Source organism: Puntigrus tetrazona, chromosome 7 (genome assembly GCF_018831695.1).
Source record: "Puntigrus tetrazona isolate hp1 chromosome 7, ASM1883169v1, whole genome shotgun sequence".
NCBI classification, from domain to species: domain Eukaryota; kingdom Metazoa; phylum Chordata; class Actinopteri; order Cypriniformes; family Cyprinidae; genus Puntigrus; species Puntigrus tetrazona.
The window spans coordinates 30,124,460-30,144,991 of NC_056705.1; the positions used below are offsets into that span (position 1 = coordinate 30,124,460).

At 36.4% G+C, this 20,532-nt stretch overlaps 1 protein-coding gene across 1 annotated transcript; it reads right to left on the reverse strand.

Moving 5' to 3' along the window:
* Positions 1-1,957: 1,957 nt before the first annotated feature.
* acox3 (acyl-CoA oxidase 3, pristanoyl) lies at positions 1,958-18,483 on the reverse strand. The gene is made up of 18 exons (XM_043243096.1): positions 18,342-18,483; positions 17,570-17,763; positions 15,961-16,194; positions 15,687-15,761; positions 14,617-14,706; positions 14,126-14,269; positions 13,948-14,036; positions 13,661-13,757; positions 12,514-12,696; positions 11,917-12,039; positions 11,647-11,767; positions 11,436-11,558; positions 10,645-10,758; positions 7,830-7,945; positions 6,115-6,289; positions 4,503-4,570; positions 4,340-4,426; positions 1,958-2,618 (listed from the first exon to the last, which is right to left on the reverse strand). The coding sequence occupies exons 2-18, from the start codon at positions 17,735-17,737 to the stop codon at positions 2,499-2,501; spliced, it is 2,127 nt and encodes a 708-aa protein (XP_043099031.1). The 5' UTR covers positions 17,738-17,763; positions 18,342-18,483; the 3' UTR covers positions 1,958-2,498.
* Positions 18,484-20,532: the final 2,049 nt, after the last annotated feature.

Consider the following 20,532-nt stretch of genomic DNA (forward strand, 5'->3'; position numbering starts at 1 on the left):
CTAGAGCTACTAACAACAGGACAATTCAGAGAGTAAACACATCAAGTACAGTTTAAGAAGCATATTTTCATCTGCATAAACCTCGGATGGACTGTAAACTGATCAAGCAGAGGGCAAAAAAAGAATCATTTTTGCAAAGGTATATGTTTACCTCAGAGAACATAGGTATTAAAAATAATAAATGTAATAAAAATAATAATGTCATAACCCCTTAAGCTAAAGTTTTAAAACATGCTAATTTATTTTGCCCTTAAATCTCACTATAAAAACCGCAGTATATAACATTTGAAGTAATGTCATATTGTGCTAATTTGAGCCAAACCACATGTGACCATGAAGGAAATCAGAATCGAGCCTTTCAAGAGTTGAGATGAATAGAAACATTGGGTCGACAGATGACTGGCTCTGTTTAGATTTAGCGTATTAGCAGGCTGTTGTGGTGAAGAGCTATGCTAACACACCCAAGTGGTTCAGCTCAGAATGGATCTTGCTGTCTACAAGCTGCGCAAATAAAAGACTTGGCATGAAAATAAATTAATTCAACAAAGATGTGTTACATTGGGTGTGTGCTGTAATAATAATAATCATCTATGCAGCTAATCGCTAATTGCGGTTCCTTTAACGTAGCCATGAGCTTCACACAGAAATCACTTCTAAGCATGATAGTTTGAGACCAATACAAGATCAGTATTTGGGAGAATAGCCTTTTAACTAGTACAAAGTATTGTGCTAGCACCATGGTATCAAAGTAATGTTGAAATTGTATTACTTTGATAATATTTATATCACATTGTATGAATATAAGGTACTTCAAAAAAGTATTATGGTATTACTATGGTATATCATGTAAATATTGAACAAAACACTAGCTGAATATAAAATCTAAAACATATTTTGTTCAAATACACTCATCGATGTTTGAAAGCAATGCACATTTCAGATGGTCGCGTTCAAGTTCATCAGCTGCGAAGTCCGCTACAATAAACCTGACCACATCAATACAAGCAAACTAGTGGAGCGCTCCAAACAATCCACAATCCATGTGTGTAAGAATGTTAATTCAATGAGACGCTCTTGCAGAAACACAAACACAGGCACGCTGTTGTCCAGGGCCATCGGCGGAGACCTCACGTCATTGTGTGGAATGAAGGCATGCGTTCTCTCAGCCAATCACACGAATGGGGACTCAAAGAACGGCACGTAGCTGGAGCAACAAATGCTGAAAAAGAGAGGGTCAACCGAAATACATTTATTCCTGCGTTCAATATAACAAGCAGATTTTTTTAATCAATTCAGCGCATCCTTGCTGAATAAATGTATTTGTGTAATGACAACTCTCACTGATTTGCATAGCAACGCACAACAATGTTAATGTGTTTGGTCTTGGCGGAATAGATGCTTGCTACCCTCAATACATCCACAACATGCTACTGTGAGCATGCAAGAAATACTTCTGTATACATGAAACAACCCCACTATAGTGTACAATTTCACGGCGTATCAGATCTATACAGGTGGAGCTGGGGAAGGTGGAGGGTTTCTGAAGCACGCTGTAAACTGCTACAGCAGGCACTAGTCATGTAGTAGCAGCAAGTTCACTGGCTACCAATACAGGAGTGAACCAATCAGCTATGCCGAGTAATAATGATGTCATTATGTCAGATTGAGTTAGATGTATTGAACTGCACCATCTAGAGTTTCATGACAGAACTTTGTATTATCTAAATTTAGGAATTGCACAATACAATGGGCTCTTATAATTGTCTAACATGCCCCAAAAGCATAAAAAGTAAAAAGATTACACCTGATACACGGCACAGCCATATTTAAATGGGGGAAATCATCTCTATTAAACGTGTTTTCATACTTTAGGACTGTGCCATGTTTCAACATGGGATAATTCACCATAAAAAATACAACTGCGCTGCATTCATGTATAAATGAAAAGACTTCAGTACAAAGTATTAAAAAATATTTATTTAGATAAAAAGTCAAGATTTATTATAATTACACAAAATCATTTAACGTGATTTAAAACAGTCAGTCATACATGTTCACTCCACCGTAAATCTATATGAAAGCAGTTATCAACATGTGCTTTATTTGTACAATTAGTTAGCATCTAAACACTGTTATTGTTAAGGGTTTTGCTATGATTTAGTTGTTTGATGATCTATGACACAAGCTTTCAACAAAGCAACATTTATCAGTCAAATTAATCAGGAAGTGCTATGATAAGAGCTTGTGATTGTTTACAGTACATCACAAATATTGCTTTCTGTTAATATTAGTAAGTGATAGTGAATCAGTTTACACCAAGATCAACAGTTGAGATTCTTCTTGGACTTTTTGAACTTTCCTGTCATATTCCTTAAACTGTCGCTATCTTTCCAATAAACTCAATTTATCAATGACGACCAAATGACTGTATTATAATATCATTAGAAATCTTTAAGGAGGAACAGATGAATGTTAGCCATCCCGTCTCCTATGAAGCGTTAGAGTTTGGCTCGGAGAGATCCAACCGCGGGTTTGTCTGAACAAAACTCGGCCCACCAAGATGGCCGCTCCAGGACATTCTTACCCTGCATGACTGTAGACCACAGGTTTTTGTAGAGCTGAAATACACAAGAAACAAAGATATACAGAATCACAAAGTCCTTATTTAAAAAAAAACAAAAAACAAAAAAAACATTTACACACAATTTACAACTGATCTCCATTCCTTTTATATTTATTTTACCAAAAATAATTATGAATACCTTTGCTCCCATTACTGATCACATTGAAGTGCTTCTACAGTTTTTTGTTTTGTTTAATAATACAAATATCTAAGCATCCTTAATTGATTAACTAAGTTCATAAATAAAACTAAAATGATGTTACAGTTTTCCTTTTTGCATCTCAACCAAATGCATCTTGATTTAATGAGGTTTAGATATTTGTATTGAAAAACAGAAATACATGGAACCGTGAAACATTTCATGTCATGACTTCATAGATTTCTGCTCTGATTTAAGACTTTTTAAGGCTTTCATTTATGACAGGGAGAATTACAGAAACCGTGTAGTAGTAAAAAACAAGCACGTGAATGGCTTTAATAAATAAGTCTTCCCTTTTATCAGAACATTGGTTCATGAGTCAGAGAATGAACTCAAGGCCAAAGTGAAGAGTTCATTTCCAGTAAACATCTCCCCAACTGTAAATATGAAGTGTCTCACTCAGCAGGGGAATCAGTATAAAGGTCTCTGTGTCAGTGGGGCGTGTGTGAGCGTGTGTGTGTGTGTGTGTGTGTGTGTGTGTGTGTGTGTGTGTGTGTGTGTGTGTGTGTGTGTGTGTGTGTGTGTGTGTGTGACTGCTCTGCTCTGCCTAGTGTTTCAATAAAGCTCTGTTTTCTTCTTCAACTCAGAAATGTATGTCCTGCCAAAGAAATGCTGAGAGAATATGACTGGAGGAATGAGTCAGTAACCATAATGTCTAGTCAAAATCATGTTTCTAAAAGGATTTAAAACACCCTTAAGGGCAGTACAATGGAAAAACCCTCCAGATTTTCCAATTGCTGGAAATGAGTTTGTTTTAATTAACTCCTTTTTTCTTGCTGTTTCGTGAAACGAGGAGATAGATCCACCACCCAGAGTTGTAATAATTGTTGATTTCATTAGCTGATGTTGACTTTAATGTGACACGTTAAGCTGCAATATTTTCCAGTAAACATTGCGTCATCACTAGCTGTCAGTTTCAAAGGCCAGTTTTAATAGACTAACAGAAAAAATAATTATGTTTAGGAAACACCTTTTTTGTCCAAACGTGTAAACGATTGTATAAATATGCATTTTTCTTTTCCACTGAAACTTCCCTAAATAAAATGGACAGTAGTTTTGAAAATAAATAAAAAGTACTAGTTTCAACAGTGGCTTTAAAATGTTTTAAAAAGTGGATACACACACATCACTGGTCAAAAGTTTGGATTTATATATATTTTTTTTACATTTTTAATGTTTAAAAGTCTCTTATGCTCTCCGTGGCTGTATTTATTTGTTAAAACATAATTATAAAAAATGTACATTTAAAAGAACTGATAAAACATTAAATACACATGAAAGCACAAAAGAAGCTACTTTGCTAAAACACTTTTGTGAACTCAAAGCAACTGAACTCATACGGATCAAGCACTAAAAATCACCTTTCAGCCAGTTGATTAAAAGCCACTGAAAAAACAGGTAAGAAAATACTTCTTTGGAGTCGCTGTGAATTAGATGATCACTTCTGCAGCTTGCAGAGACATTTATCTACAATAAGTGATTCCACAGTCGCAGCGTATGTGCACAAGTTCTCTTACCTCGCCGTCAGCTTTGCCAATGGGCGAGTTTAGGATGAAGTCAGGAGGAGCAATCACATCGACCAGCGCTACAGCGTCGTCCTTCAGCTAGGCAGAGAAAACGACAGGGCACCTGCAGTGAGGAAGACTTCCTGATGCAAGCTACAGCTAAAACAACACTAACCTGCAGACACAGGGTGAGAATGGCTGTGTGGATGAAGTCAACCGGCTGTCGGCCAGAAAAATAACCTCCTGAAAACACAAGCAGACCAAATAAAAAAAATTTAGGTTGAAGCAATATTTTCATTAGCTGATTCTACTGACCTTAATCCTTGACAGTCTACTAATACTCTAATAAAGGTTAGTTGACGTGCAGTTGCAAGGTTACTTTTAGTAAGTGGATTATTAAAATAAAATGTGATTTTTAGTAACATTTTATAATAATGGTTCCATTTGGTAACACTAGTCACTAACATTAGTTAAACTAAAGCATTCTTGGATAATCTGGTAACACTTTACAAGAAGGTGTCATTTGTTAACATTTGTTAACGTATTAACTAACATGAACAAAAAATAAAAAGATTAATCTTTGGTAATGTTAGTTAATGAAAATACAGTTGTTCATTGTTAGCTCACAGTGCATTAACTAATGTTAACAAACACAGCTTATTATTTTAATGATGCAATGGTAAATGGTGAAATTAACTTTAACTAAGAGAGGTTTTGTTCATTCTTAGAACGTTTACTAATGTTGTTAACCAGTGTTAACTAATGAACCTTACTGTAACATGTTACCAAGAATTAAAAGTTGTGTCTGCTAGTGTTATTTAATGGAACCGAGCTAAAATGACCTAACAATTGTTGTTTTATTACCTAATGTAGTAAAGAATAAAAAATGTATCAATGCATTTTTCATTGCTAATTGTAGTTATTGCATTAATATTAAATAATAGTATTAAAACCAACATTTTATGCTCATTTTAGGCTACATTTATTTGTTAAAAGTGGTTAAAGCAGTGATGCTGTGACTGTGATTTTTAAAATGCAATTATTTCTGTGAATATATTTTCAGAAGTCATTACTGCAGTCTTCAGTGTCACACGATCGTTTTGAAATCATGATACGCAGATATGAACATTTCTTCATCAATTATCAAGACAGTTGTACGTAAAGGCTACGTGATGTTTAAAATCGGAACAGTTTTAAAACACCAGGCATCATGCACTTGCAGACTGTGTCCCAAATGACGCACTAAACGCTGTGCACTTACGCACTGTGCACTCAATCGTATTTAGCAATTTTTTTTTTTTTACTAACTGAAAATTCTAAACATTTCCTAACTGGCACACGACATGTAGCAGATGAAAAACTTTTCAGTGTGAACACACTACTCACTATTTATACTATTATACTATTTATAGAACAGTGCACAAGTACGCAGCTTTAGTTACAGATCAGTTACAGTCGACATCATATACCAAACACAATCAGAGTTTCAATTTATTGGACGCGTGATCTGTGTTCTAAATATCAAATGTTTGATGTCCTCTTACTGGATCTAATCGCAGCCTGTGCTTTCACAGTCTGCAAGTGTTTTTTTATGAAATATGTCAACCCAAATGACTCGCTCTGACTTTTGGAAACTTGTGCCAAACCGAACAGACTAAAAAAGGGCAAAAATCTAGCAAAAGTTGTGCAGTCCGTTATATCCCTGACGCGTCGTATGCCTCACACAGCCAGCACCAACAGACATGAAAGGAAAAACAAAGAAACGATTGCAGAGAGCAGTGGTTTACCCTGATACAGAATGGCCATGTGGTTGGTGAGGGTCCACAGGCCATAGACAGCACAGAGACGCCCCAGCACTGATCTGAGAGCAGCTGGAGTCTGTCCGTCCTGAATCAGATCATGGAAACGCTGCAGCACTGTGTACTCAATGTAGGCCACAGCCAATGAGCGACAATAATACACCTACAGAGAGAGAAAGATGAGTTACAGGAAAAGCCAATCCAAGGACACAAACTCAAACATATATATATATCTACTGAGATGGTTTATGGAGTCCAGGAGCAAACGAAGACAGTTTGACCCACATAATCGCAAGCCAGGTCGCGACGGCACAATGACAGTCATGACACACAGACGAGACACTAATATGTTTATAGAGGGGGGGGAAACTAAACGAAAAAAACTCTTGTGTTTGTGTCTGGTTGCTAGACAGTGATTCGCTGTGTTTGGTGGTTGCTGGGTCAGTATTATGTGCGAAGGAGGTCTGTTTTGTTAATTTCTCTCTTGCCCTCAGCGAACGCTTTAAGATAATTGAATCGGTCACATACCGTAACCTGCTCGGTCATATTCTCTGTTCTAGTTCACGTCAGCAAAGCGCTCAAGCTCAAGGCGGAGAAGCTCGCTGGACACCGTCCAAGCTCTACTCATTATATCATACGACCTTCAACCGACTGCTTGTTTTTGGCTGGACTAGACCCTCGTAAAACGCGCAGAACACACCCAAAGTGACCCCAGACTTTTGAGCCACGTTTCTAAAAAGTATGTCACGGCATTAGATAAAACTAAATATCGGTTTCGAAATGGTTAACGTATAAGCGTCCGAACAATTTAGTGGGTCGCTGGATGCGCATGTGGTGTGACTGCTGTGTTTCGTTACCGCGCTGAGGTCAGATCTGGTCCAAACGCGATGCTTTCGTATCATTTGAAACGTGATGCAAACAGCTTTCACACATCCTACATGCGATTCTGACCCTGCGGAGCGCATATACGAGTCTAAACGAATCTGATATGGCAAAAAGGCTTTAAATCCTTCAAGATGTGGAGGTCAGACAGCGGCCCTTTGAAATGCCCAGTGTGATGCAGATTTGTAGCTCAGTGGAATATATATTAAGTAAGTGATACGTCTGAGCCAAGTGTCTGGTCAACGTTTAAGGCATGTCTGAGGAACCTGAGGTCTGTTTTATATTAGATGAAAGTCATAAATGGAACAACACTGTACAGAAGGTATTAATGTGTGCCCTATCCCGCGATTCAACCTGAAATATTAGCAAAAACAACACTTACGAATAGCAAAGCAGCTACAAGGTGAAACACGACTCTTAAATGGATATCTATATATCATAGCTATAACTTCCAGTCGAAAGCCTCAGTTAAGGACTTCAAGGCAACACTAAAGCGCTGGGAATTCATTAAAATTCACAAATTAATAAAACATTCCATCGCAAAATAAAATAAATAAAAAATTACCTACTAACTTAAAACGATGCATAATGAAAAACACGGGCAAAAAAACCCTTTAAAAATACGCGTGTATGTGCGTTTTGCTTAAAAGCACATGCAAACAGATACATTTCCATTGTGAAACACTCAGTGTGAGGTAAAAGGTAGCTGGGTAAAGTGTTTTACAAACCTATAGCATACCTAACCTCCAACTGAGCCGCCAGCAAGCATAGATACTAACATTTTAAGGTCTCATGCAATGAAAGTCAGGATTAAAACATACTTGGCTGTTGTTTCGTGCCTCAAAGTCTCCCAGTCCAGAGGATTTCTCACGAAACAGCTTCCTCTGGCTCTCGCCCAGCAAGAAACACACCAGCCACTTATACGCTGCCAGAGGCACTGAGGACACAACATCCAATGATATAAAACATTGAAAAGATGGACAGATGATGCAAGAAACTGGTGACTGTTAAAACAAACCGAATAAACAATTTTCACAATTATGTGGAAAGGGCAGCGAAAAAAGGCCACTTAATAAGACTAAAGAAATATTGAAGAGATGTTGGATTTATTGTTGGAATGATCACACTCAGATGTAATCGTGGATTAGGTATCTGGGTGGGGACTGTGACTAAAGAACAAGAGGTCTCGTGTTTTGGATGGTTGAGGTTTGGAAGTGTTTCTTCATCTCATGACGCAGAAGTAACCTGAACTCCAAGTCCACAGAGAGACGAACTTGAGCGCATTCATGCAACAACAGCAAAATCCAAACCTTCTGACCAAGAATATAAAGCTGTGAAATTTAACCTAATCAGTACAATCCAAGACATCCATAACATCCTTAAGATTTATAAACAACAAAACTGCTTCCCCATCTTATAAAGGAACTAATAAATCAGAAAACAACCCTCAACCCTCTCTCAATAAGAAAATAAGCTTGTTACGAAAAGAAGGTTGTGAAACAAGACCACACAGACTGAAACTTTATTCAAATATCTCCACTAGACTCAGTCAAGCAAATAAGTTCTGATGAAGTGAGTGAGTATGATAAATATTTGAAGGGGAATATTTACGTTGGTACTGATGTATAAAGTGACACTGGTTTGTTGCTTTGAAAATATCTAGACTGTGACTGAGGCTTCCTGGGCAAAAATATTTAAAAGTTGGGGATATATTCAAAATTTATGCAATCAAGATATTGCCAAAATATCTAAGCCCCAACAAGTATGGGTTTAATCAAAACAATACTACTGCCAGTCAGTCAATAAATCTGAATATATGCTATTACAATATAATTTATTTTTTATATTTTAAAATATTTTAAAATATAATTTATTCCTGTAATGCAAAGTTAAAAAAAAAAAGAATAAAAATGATCAGTAGTGTTTATTGTTGTAAAACATCACTATTTGAAATGCTGTGATTTTTAATCTTTTATTGATCAAAGAATCCTGATAAAAGTATCACAGGTTCCAAAAAATATTAAGCAGAACTGTTTTCAACACTGATAATAAATCATAATATAAGATTTCTGAAGGATCATGTGATCCTGATGACTGGAGTAAAGATGCTGAAAATGAAGCTTTGTATCATGCGTGTTTTTTTCTGACAGTTTGTTCTATGACACTATTATTTTTATATGTATTAATATAATACTTTAAAATAATATATAAAGGCTTATGTTAAAAACCTATAGGTTTGAAAGAACATGAGGGATGAGTAAATGATGACACAATGTTTGGATGAAATATTCCTTCAGTGTGTCACAATTTAGTTGGCTTAAAAAAGACTGATTCAAGTCATGGACTATTATACAGTAAGTAAAGAATGAGAGCATTCAAAGTGTTGAGCAAAACAGCTGGGATGAAAAGCAATATTACGACCGGTCTAGCATTTGAAAACCCCCTGGACACTTGTCACGTGATGCGATAGGTGACAAAAGTCAGTTAAAAGCCAAGTGGTCCACTCCCTATCCTCGTCCAATTAAAACAAGGGTCCTCTGACCCCTGTAACCAGGCAACAATGAGTTGAGTCACCAGCCGAGGAATGATGTCAATAAAGAGAGCAGATGTTTAGCAGATGTGCAGCTCGGTTCAGGATGTAAAACTCTCCCACTGGAGCAGCCTGCCGCATCAAGCAGCGCTTTTAACAGTAAACTACACAAAAACACAGCGTGACGCAGATTCTCACATTCTCTCGGTGTGCGGCGGAGGTGCGGCGGTTTACGTGTTAGATAATGCGCTCAGGAGAAGAAAACGCCGCACACACAAGCATCGGGGATTACACAAAACCAGAAGCATGAAAGTGGGATATGAAAATGGCTCGTTTTGTTTATTTGGTTTCCTCTGGGTGTAAACGAATAGCGACTCTATTAAAACCAAACTAAAACAGAACTGAACCAGAATTGGATTTCTTGGGGAAAATACCAGTGCTTGAATCTAAATGATTCAAGTTTTGGGTCTGAGAAAAATCAATTCTGTATTACAGCGTAAAAAAAAAAAAAAAAAAAAAGTGATAAAATCGGCATAAATGCAACACTATACTGTACAGTTTCTATATGGTTACATAAATAAGAGAAAAGACGTGTAATAAATGCTAAATAAAAACATCTGATAAATTGCATTTCAGGCTGTTATGTTAAATACCTAAATACACAAAATATCCCCATCAAATGAAGTTCAGTAACACTTTACTTAAGACTTAACTATTACTTATTAATATAATTATATAATAATAAGCACACATTATGAGTAATAAAGAATACGTTATACCTTTTAATACCCCTTTATATATATATATATATATATATATATATATATATATATATATATATATATATATATATATATTTTTTTTTTTTTTTTTTTTTTTTTTTTTTTAATTATAGTTATAAAAAAAAAAAAGGCTAAAACTATCCACAAAACAAAGTTTGAATCTGGAGTCTGGAGTCTAAAAGAAGAAAAAGAAGAGCACCAGGAGAACAAAGGTAACTGAGGTGAAGTGAATGCTAGATGAATAATGTGGCTGGTGTGTGCGGTTGTGAAGAATGTACAGATATGTGTCCCTGTTATGGAGAATGTAGAGTTAATGTTGCGTACCGGCTGAGTTCATGCACTCTTCCACTGAGCCAACTGTGAACTTGCTCTGCAGAATGCTGTCCATGTCCTCTAAAAAGTTCACGGTCTCAAGAGGGGATTCAATCCTTCCTTTACCTTGATTTAAGGGAGAAAAACACAAAAAGCATTCTTCATATCCTACATACCTCCAAAACCAAATTGCAAAAAACGTCATGGTTACCAAATGACACAAAACAAAAAAGTGACTTTTGCGGAGACTATTTGCACACCGACGTGTAAATAGCTTCAAGACTTTACCAGAAATGAATTGCACTTAGTGTGAGTATTTATAGTTATTTGTACTCCCTGCCTTTTTGTTATGTCTGGTTCTCAAAACCGTGTGAGGGTAAAATCAATCTCTCACACTTCTTTTAAGAGCTGCAGCAGTCTAGTAACTGAGGTCCACATTTACAACCAAAAAACAACGTTTGATAGACTGATTGTGAAACTTGACGACTTTTCTTTGAATCTTCAACACAACGAGACCTCAGTTTTGGGAAAGTTTTGCGTTCCGATTTTTACAATATCTTATGTCCTTTACATTTTAGCGTCAGAGTGAGTTTCAATAAAGGTTTTCCGTTTGCTTATTGATCGACTGCATGGAAACCAATGGGGGTCACAAAAAAATTTGCACAGCCTTTCTAAAACACATCCATGCGTCAAATCTTTGAACCCTAAATGACCCTTCGTGACCCTAAATGAAAAATGTGCAAGTAAAAGCCAATCAGTGTAACCTCTATCTCCAGCAGTATGAAAACCGAGCGTGTAGAGACCTTGCTGCTTGTGTTGAAGCCAGCTGAGCAGATAGTTGCTGGTCTGCTGCAGGAGGACGTTGTTGTCACCCTCATATGTGCAGTTTGGGTCGTTGTCATCACGCAGATCTCCCAGCCGGTTCACTTAACACCGATAAATAAACAGATTAACAGAAGCTGACTGGAAGTTCTTTAGATATTAGCCGTCAAACTTTAGTTCGAAATTCCTCACTGGCAAGATAACCGTGTCCTCCACAAGCCTCTCGACATTCCTGAATGCCTCGCTGGGCTGTCCACGATCCCAGAGGTTTGCTAGCGCACGACACGGCGTGGATCTCTCTTCCCAGTTCGGCCTGAAAAGCGACACACAACCTACACGTCATCAAGAACATCCCTAGACTTTCAGAATATAGAGATCGGAATGTAAAAAAAGGTGCGTGTTTCACAAACTGATGCTTGTACATTCAGCATACCTAAACCGTATCTTTAGTATGCTGTTTACCTGTCTGTCGCTTTTGTCCTTCATTAAGAGTCCAATCTGAAATTCCACAAAGTTCATGCAGAAGGATCTGGTGAAGTGCTCCAGTGCGTACGCGGCTGCCAGGAATGGAATAAGACGCCATTGCTGCAACAGAGGACACATATGCACACATACGCTTGCACATTTGATCTATGAAATTAGTATAAAGCATAAGCAACCTTCAGTGACATCCTGAAAACTACATCTGCAAAGTGGAAGAACATACTCTCAAAAAAATGCATTGGCGGATGTAAAAAAATCCATTAAATGTTTTTACTTTTGACATTTTTATTCATTTGTTATTTGTATTTACACAAGAAAGTACTGAACAAAAATACATGTATAATAGGACTTACAGTTCTATCGTTATTTCTGCAGGTGGATAATGTAAAAATAAATATGCTCACGTTTGATTTTTAAATCTAATTTTTTGTTCACAATAAAAAAATATATATATTAAAATTAAAAGTTCTAAAAAACGTATTTTAAGGAAGAAAAGGTCAAATAAAGGAAGAAAAAGGAGTCTTCCCGCTGTAGTGTTTTCTGCTGGAGACTGTGGAGGGTGTCAGTGTTCCGTACCTGCAGCTGATATTCTAGCACCGGAACCTCCTGGTCTTCTTTGGGCCCAAACTGTCTGCGTGTGGCGGAGAATCGCACGGCCACAGTCACCGCAAGCTTCAGATTGACCAGTGCCATCCTTGTAATGCCCACCCTGCCTCCCGACAGAGCCCCTAAAGATGCCCCAAACCGCTTATTGGGATCCTGTAAAAGTTTATAGTTAGAAATACAAGATGGAAAGAAACATGATGAAGTAATTGAAAACACACAGCAGAGATGACTAGACCAAACCAAAAAAAAAATGAGACAAAGAATGTGAGGAAAAATGTGGCAAATTATATCTCATAGATTCATATTCATCCTCTCGCCTCTATAAAACCCCTTTATGTCTTTCAGTCAGTAATGTTGGCTGATGTTCTGGCTTTCCCTGTGATTGAAAACTCCCTGTTTGTTTGAAATGAAAGCATAAGGATTCCTTCTTGTACATGTTGCATAGCACAGCACAGCTGCTGCCCCACTGCTTTCTCTTACTGCAGACGGAGTAAAGCGTTGCAAGATGTCCACACAGGTATAAAATAACTCTAGTTTTTCCGACGTTCATAATAACAAAGAAAATACTGTCGCTTTGCACATATCCTATATTTAAAAAAATATAAAAGGTGTCACAATTCAGTTCTAAATATTGACATAACTAATGCGTCAGGTATCACGAATGGTCAATCCTTGTTTTTAATATTAATTTAGGTTTATGTGAAATTCATGTCGAATGTCGAAAATGTTTTATGTTTTACTAAATAAGCTTTCCACTGATGATTGTTGGGACAGGACAACATGAAAAATCTGAGGGTGCAAAAATCTTTTTATTCAAAATATGGAGATGTCCAAATGAAGTTCTTGGCAATGTATATCAAAATTAGTTGTATTTGATGCATTAACGGTAGAAAATATAAAAATAATAATTTTAACACATTGTTGACTGCTGCTACAAATATACCTGCGCTATTTAAGACAGAAAATGAACATTAGCGAAGCTTATTATGTGCTGTTCTATTGCTATTACTGATGTGTATGTATATAACCTTTTTTGTAAACATAATTTTCGGTTTAAATGCAATACAACCAGGAGGAATATGCAATGTTTCTTAGACAGCGACATAACATCGCTTACTTTAAAAGGTGAAACGTAGCGTCCGTCAGGCGTAACATCCCCTGTTTTGTTCAGCAAGTTTTCCCGAGGTATCCTCACATTGTGGAATACGGCAAAACTGACCAAAAAAAGTCATTTTAAACATTGCAAAAAATATTTTTTTGTGAAGTGATTTCAATGAAAAGCGTGAAGAACGGCATTTTCATTTATATAAACAGAGAGATATATTACATATTGTTTTATGGTTTTCTTTTAACGCCATCTAAAGGTCAAATCCTGTAATCACAACAGCCTAGCAGTAAACTCACCCATTATCCAGTCCGTTCTGACCCAGTTTCTTCCCCATGTCCCCAACCATCACTCCTGGCATTGCTAGCAAGGTCTTTGGATCTCTGACCTACAAATTTAATTACATTAAAACCAAATTATTCACACATGCTGTAAAGAGACAAGCCAATTAACTGAAAAATGTATTTTCACACGTACTTGGACTACAAAAGAGTGAAGGCCGTGGCATTGGCCATCAGGGGTGTAGAGCTGTGCGAACACCACTGAATGAGTAGCCGTCTTTCCCAGGTTCCCCACCCAGAACTTGGCTGCTTCAAAGTCTGGAGAGTTTATCACAAACTCCTGAGGATTTCAAAACAACACAAATTAGCTAGGGCCGTCTAAACTAATTCTGCAGCAGGAAGGGACAGTAAAAACCGTCATAAGAAAGCTTTTGTAATGACAGGTGGCTTTGTGCGCTACGACGAGGACCGAGTCATTCAGATAACATATAAACACTATAAAAATAGCATGGTTAGCATTAGCATGGTTGCTAATACTTGAGCTATCATGAATCATCAAAAGACTGTAGTATTTTTTACTGTATCTGAATGTTAACTTTGACTTTATGTTTATTTATTAACCTAGACTAATGAATGATTTGAAAGGCCATGTTTGTATAATCTTGGAGCGAGGGACATGCTGAGGACCTGAGCGCTGGGGTCATATCTGGCCGTTGTCCTCATAGCCCTCGTGTTGCTCCCGTGGCTCAGCTCTGTCAGTGAAAAGCATCCAAATGTCTAAACAGACAGAAACAACATTAATAAGGTGTCAGCGGCCCGTGTGGTTTGCCATGACTAATAAGCTGGTTTGTATATGCTCACATGCAGATTTGCAGCACACTGGAACTTCCTGTTTATGACCTAATACTGAGCTCAATATGTCCTAGTTGTATTAATGACGTGCAAGACTTCAAAAAGTGATGCGTTTAAAAAATCATTTATTCATACGAAGCACAGTTCAAATCTGCTAACATATCGCTTGAGACTTACAATAACAAACTAATCTTTATTTGGAGTATAGCGTGTGCGCAAAGTTGTGTTTCAATGTCAATATTAAGCAGGATTTTACTTTTTATGTATTGTACAATCTTTGAATAATATCTGTCTTGTAAGATACTTGCGGTAGTTCACAATCAAATCTATTTGCAGTATATCTATAGTTGGACTTGAGCAATGCTTCTGCACTACTATAGTGCATTAAGAACAAAAATTGTTGTTCCAGTTTAGCAGACTTTATGTATACCAGTTAAGTACAATGTACAAAAAATTGTATAAATATGTAAATGTACTTGCAGTTAACTTATAACTTAAAATAAATGTATTTTAATACATTTCAGTATTTATTTTTCACTAGGGAATGCAAATTATTATACTTTGAGAGGCAAAGTATGATAATCTACAAAACAAATCTTCTTAAGTTAACCTTGTTTAATGCATTAACGTTTGCTACAGTATTTATTAACCTTTGTCAGCATTAGTTCATTGAAATACATCTCTTTACTGACAATCCATGTTAGCTTAGGTTCGTTAAATAATCTTAAGAGATACAAATCTTGATTTTGAAAATGCATTACATGGTGAAAAAAAGAAAAAAATGCTAAGCAACCATATCTTCTATGAACGCATTTAAGATAAAGTGCATGTGTACTCTGCACACAAACCTTGACAAGCTTTTCATTTAACGTACAGTTTTGTATTTGTTGCACATCATCGTTTACCGTCATTTGCTCAATGTCCTGCACAAATTTCAAGTGCCTCTGAGATCCTGTGTTTGCCACCGTGGCTCCAAACATCTAACAAAAGAAAAGTTATTAAACAAAAATCATCCCAAACAGGGTAATTTTACGAATAATAACAAAATGTTACTTCAATTACTTCTGTGTAAGCTTTATCCATCCCATTTTGTAAGGATTACAGAGCAATTTTCGGGAAGGTTAGTGTATTAATCTCCCACATTTAGTGGTCTCTGCAGGGCATATGAAATGGGCTCACCCCTTTGTTAAGGAAGTATTTGGCTCCCAAAGACCAATCGTACATTCCCAGACAGTCATTGAGAATGGTCATCTTCCAGGGGTTCTGCATGACGTCTTCACGTGTCACAAAGTCATACTTAAATAACTGTTTACAGCGGCGGAAGGTGAGCTCTCGCTTCTGCTCCACTGGGATGTCTTCACCGGGCCGCCGAGCAAAGAGCGGGTCACTCTCCAGCGTTCTGAACACGTGCTGCTGCTCCGAGAGAGAGAGAGAGACGCAAACACAGCTGAGAAAGTTGTAACCATTACTGTGGACCAGAACTTTTAGAAAATCTGAATCAAATGCGTCGCAGAACAAATTACATAAATGCGATGAAAGCTAAGCCTAAGCATGTAGAATTATTTAGCTCTGCCAGTTTATCATACATGCATAAGCGCTAAAAGTGAACTAAATGTACAAGTAAATAAAAGTGCAATTAAATAAACTGACAAAACTCCTAAAACCAAAACTTTTACTTTTTATTTGTATCGGTGACACCTGACCAATTATAGCTGTAACAGTTATTTTGTGCATAATTGCTGTATGATATGTCAAATGTTTGGAATATTATGAAACTTTTTAACTTATTATATGGTTTTATTTGGTAATTATTAGTCTGCATAATAGTAACATTAGGCAGGGGTGTCAGCAGGATTTCTTCTGAGGGTCTGAATACGACCGCAAAACAACTTTTAGAGATTCTGTTGGAGCTTGTATTCTGTTTTAGACCGTTACAGATGAAGCATGCGCTGCAGGTTATGGAGGCGCCAGCGGGATCACTTGCATTTTTCTTACATTAGAAATTTTTGCTCATAAAGATAAGAGTAATACATCATTCGGAATTGTAAAAAGTGCTTTTATTTGTGTGCATTCACAATATCAACAAAATGTTGTGCATAAATGATTCATTATGTAATCAGTAAAGATGAGTTTCTCATAAAGACGGCGAGTCGTTTTTTCCATCACCATATAATATATAAAAATAAAGAAATCCTGAAACAGGCCCAACTATTATGTGTGCTTTATTTTATAATTGTATATAATAAAAGACAAGTTATAATGACATATATGTAAAACTTTGTCCAGTGATTGTATAGCGGCATATATTTTGAGATTTTATGATATGTGAATTATTTGTGGCCTATTTTTTATTATTTCTATTATTATTTACTATATATTTACTATTATTTTAATTCATACAGCAAATGTTTTAAAAACAGCTTTAGAAATTACTTTATTTTCATTGTAAAACATTGATGAATTTGTTGTATTCCCATTAGTAATATGCTACAAATTAATTGTAGTTTAAACCGATCTCATGAAAGTGCGTATAATGTGATTTTTTTATTTGGCATAATATTTATACGCACAAATTGTGCAAAATACTGATAAGTTCAGAATTAATGGCATGTCTGTCATCAGAAGTACGAGACGCGAGGGCATATAATTTATTGCTAAAAATGTTTGAGGGGCAAATCTCAGGTCAGTTTGAGCGCATGTGTGTGTGTGTGTGTGTGTGTGTACGGCTTCTATTGCATTTCCAAAAAAAGAAGAAAGTTAGAAGATCAGCAAAACATAAATATCTTACCTTGAATGCAATGATTTCATCCCCCTCCAGAAACCGCAACATGTCCTTCCAGCTGAAGGATGCTTTCTTCCTGTAGATATCTAGTGGACTACTAGGAAAGTCCGGGATGCCCTCATCCATTTTCTCTCCCAAAACATATTTAGCATCTGTGATGGCTGGCGCACTCATGTTCTGATACAAAGGCACTTTAAAACCTCAAGGAAGAAATAAAAACATGACGAAATCAATTATTTAACCATTCCCCCTTTGAAATGGCATGCAGGTTAACAATTAATATACATCAGCATATTCCTATGCTACCCTTTCTGGACACCTGGAACTGTAAATTATTTAAATGTTATAGACTTTGGCTTAGATTTTGAAATATTTCTTATCAGATTAAAGTATAATTAATTAAAAAAACTATCACTTTGCTGGATTGAAATCTGATCTAGTTATCAGGCCAACTCGATGCAAAGTTCAATGTCAGTGACAAAACTCTTTATCACAAAACAGCTCAAACAAAAATCAAACACTTCTTGAGTGGGAAACGAACTTCTTTACAACTAAAAAGTAATGCGGCACATGGCATAATAAGTTGCATGTCATAATATCAAAATAAACATGAGCACCACCAGCCATTTATTACTATTCTAGCAAGCTAGCTAACGCCATTTCTTCACTCATTATCCAGTGAGGACAATTATATTAAAAGAGCATTGCTTTTAAATGTGCAGAAGGATGTGCTTTCATGTCATTTTTTTTAACAGTGCTGAAACAACATTCGTCTTACCTTACCCGTAACCTCGAGACCTACTGTACTCTGCACTGCCCCTTCGGAGGAGGAAGTGCCCACGTGACCAAATGCAACCAATCAGAGAAGCGCTGCTGCTTAAAGGCACAGTGCACCGAATAAACACCCGCGTCATAAAGGTGTACCTGTAGGATTGTGATAGTTTGGGGATTATTAGTTTAAACCAGCAGGTCGTATTCTTAGACAGTGGCAATATCGTAATGCGGGGCGATTTATTTATTATTTATACAGCTCATTTAATCCTCAGTGATCATTCAAAGTAGCTACTTTACCATAACAAAAGATAAAAAACTAATTATGAAACAATCATGAGTTAAATACGAACTGAATAATTAAATAGCTATTAAAATAATACATTTAAACTGATTACAAATAGATTATTAAAAAAGACATAAATTAATAAAAGACTAAAATTACATTACCGTTTTGTAGAAAATAGTAAGTTGTTTTAGTTGTTATGCCGGTTTAGTACGCCAGGGCGCGCTGTTCTGCAGCTCTATCCATCCGTGCGCTGCACTTCCTTTATTTACTTCTTTTGGGTCATTTGCATATTTAAACCTAACATTTTAGAAAACATGTTATACTATTTTTTTTAACAGTTATGTATGTAATCAATCAGCTAGGTAAGTAAAGCTATAGCTCTTAGTTATTCTGTTAGTATTCACCTGCAGTGTCTCGCCTTAAAGGAACACTCCACTTTTTTTTGGAAACAGTCTCGTTCTCCAACTCCCCCAGAGCTAATAAGTTGAGTTTCATCGCCTTTCAATCCATTCAGCAGCTTTCGGTGTCCGATGATAGCACTTTTAGCGTAGCTTAGCATAGATCATTCAACCCAAAAGAGTTTCCCTCTATTTTTATTTTATTTCCTTTTATTACTCTTCTGTAACAAACAATAAACAAACAAACAAACAGATAAATAAAAGAACTGCAGTCTATTAAAGACTGTGCGCTGAAAAAAACGGATTAAAAATGGACTGAAATTGATTAAATTGAATTCAAAATGGAATTGAATTAAATGTGTATACTCTACGTAGACAGACTGAAATAGAATTTCTTGTAAAACATCCTCCAATTATGTTTTTTATACATCAAAAATGATCTCTTACAGTGTACAGTAAAACTTAAATCAATATTTCAATTTTTAGTTATCATCGTATTACATATGTTTCAAGACAGATAGGGGCTTCACACACATCATGACCTCACTCTTTCTCACGGCCTCTCATCCCTTCACTTCCTCTGAGTTCACTCCATCCCTCTCTTCCTCTCTGTTTGTTCCACGGGGAGCAGTGACACACTGGACAATTTTGTGACCCACTTTGTGCCCCCGTCAGGCTTAAAACACTGAACTCAGAAACACTAAACAAAAAAAAAGAACATTAAGCATGCATGGGCAAGCAATAACTCTGTGAAAGCTTTCTGTGTACTATATGGGTAAACGCGCCTACATAATAACACAACATTGTAGAAACAAACAAATAACTGCTTATTTATACATTATACAATTACACACTCAATTACAGTACATAGATAAGCTCTTCAGCAACTTTTATGGGCATTTTTAAAATATTTTTAGATTAAGTTTAAATTTATTTTTTAAAAACCTTGGCTTTATGTGTAGATGTGAATGACTTTAAATGGTTAATAGAGTAATACATATAAATGTTTTTGGAGTTTAAAAGTGTAAATGGTATAATAAATAAAACTACAAGCAACTGTTTTGCTGATTTAAACCTCAGTGTCGTTTTTTTTATTAATTAATACGTTTATGAAGTAGATTATGAGCCCAGTTTATTTTACGGCTATCTTAACAGACTACCAGAGTGTTTTGAGTCACACCCATAAGAAAAAAATAAGAGTATAAAATAACTATTGCTATAAGGTTAATGCAGTATTCATGTCCTTCATTTCCTCTCTCTAAGTGCACGTCGTTTTAATGGATCTGGAAACAGGGAAATGCTTTGTGATGCGGTCTCTAGAATCGTGTCATCCTTCGCAAACAACGCGAAAACTTCTTCGCTTTCAGCCTGCGAAGCTCCTGCCACAGTTTGAATTACAAAATCTCCGAGCGTCCAAAAAACTTTATCATTTCCCCCCCGAGATGAGAGCAGCGCTTTTGTGTTCGTTTCCCGAGTTCGTATTGGGTGTGTCCGCCCCGTCAATCAAGGCT

Bases quoted from the DNA above. Each gene is read 5' to 3' on its own strand.
- acox3 (XM_043243096.1), bottom strand. From the start codon at position 17,737: ATGAGTGCGCCAGCCATCACAGATGCTAAATATGTTTTGGGAGAGAAA. The intron at 14,707-15,686 runs GTAAACGATGAT...CTGTCTGTTTAG, and splicing joins AGGACATTGAGCAAATGACG to ACATTTGGATGCTTTTCACT. The intron at 6,290-7,829 runs GTATGTTTTAAT...CTCTCTCTGTAG, and splicing joins AGGCACGAAACAACAGCCAA to GTGTATTATTGTCGCTCATT.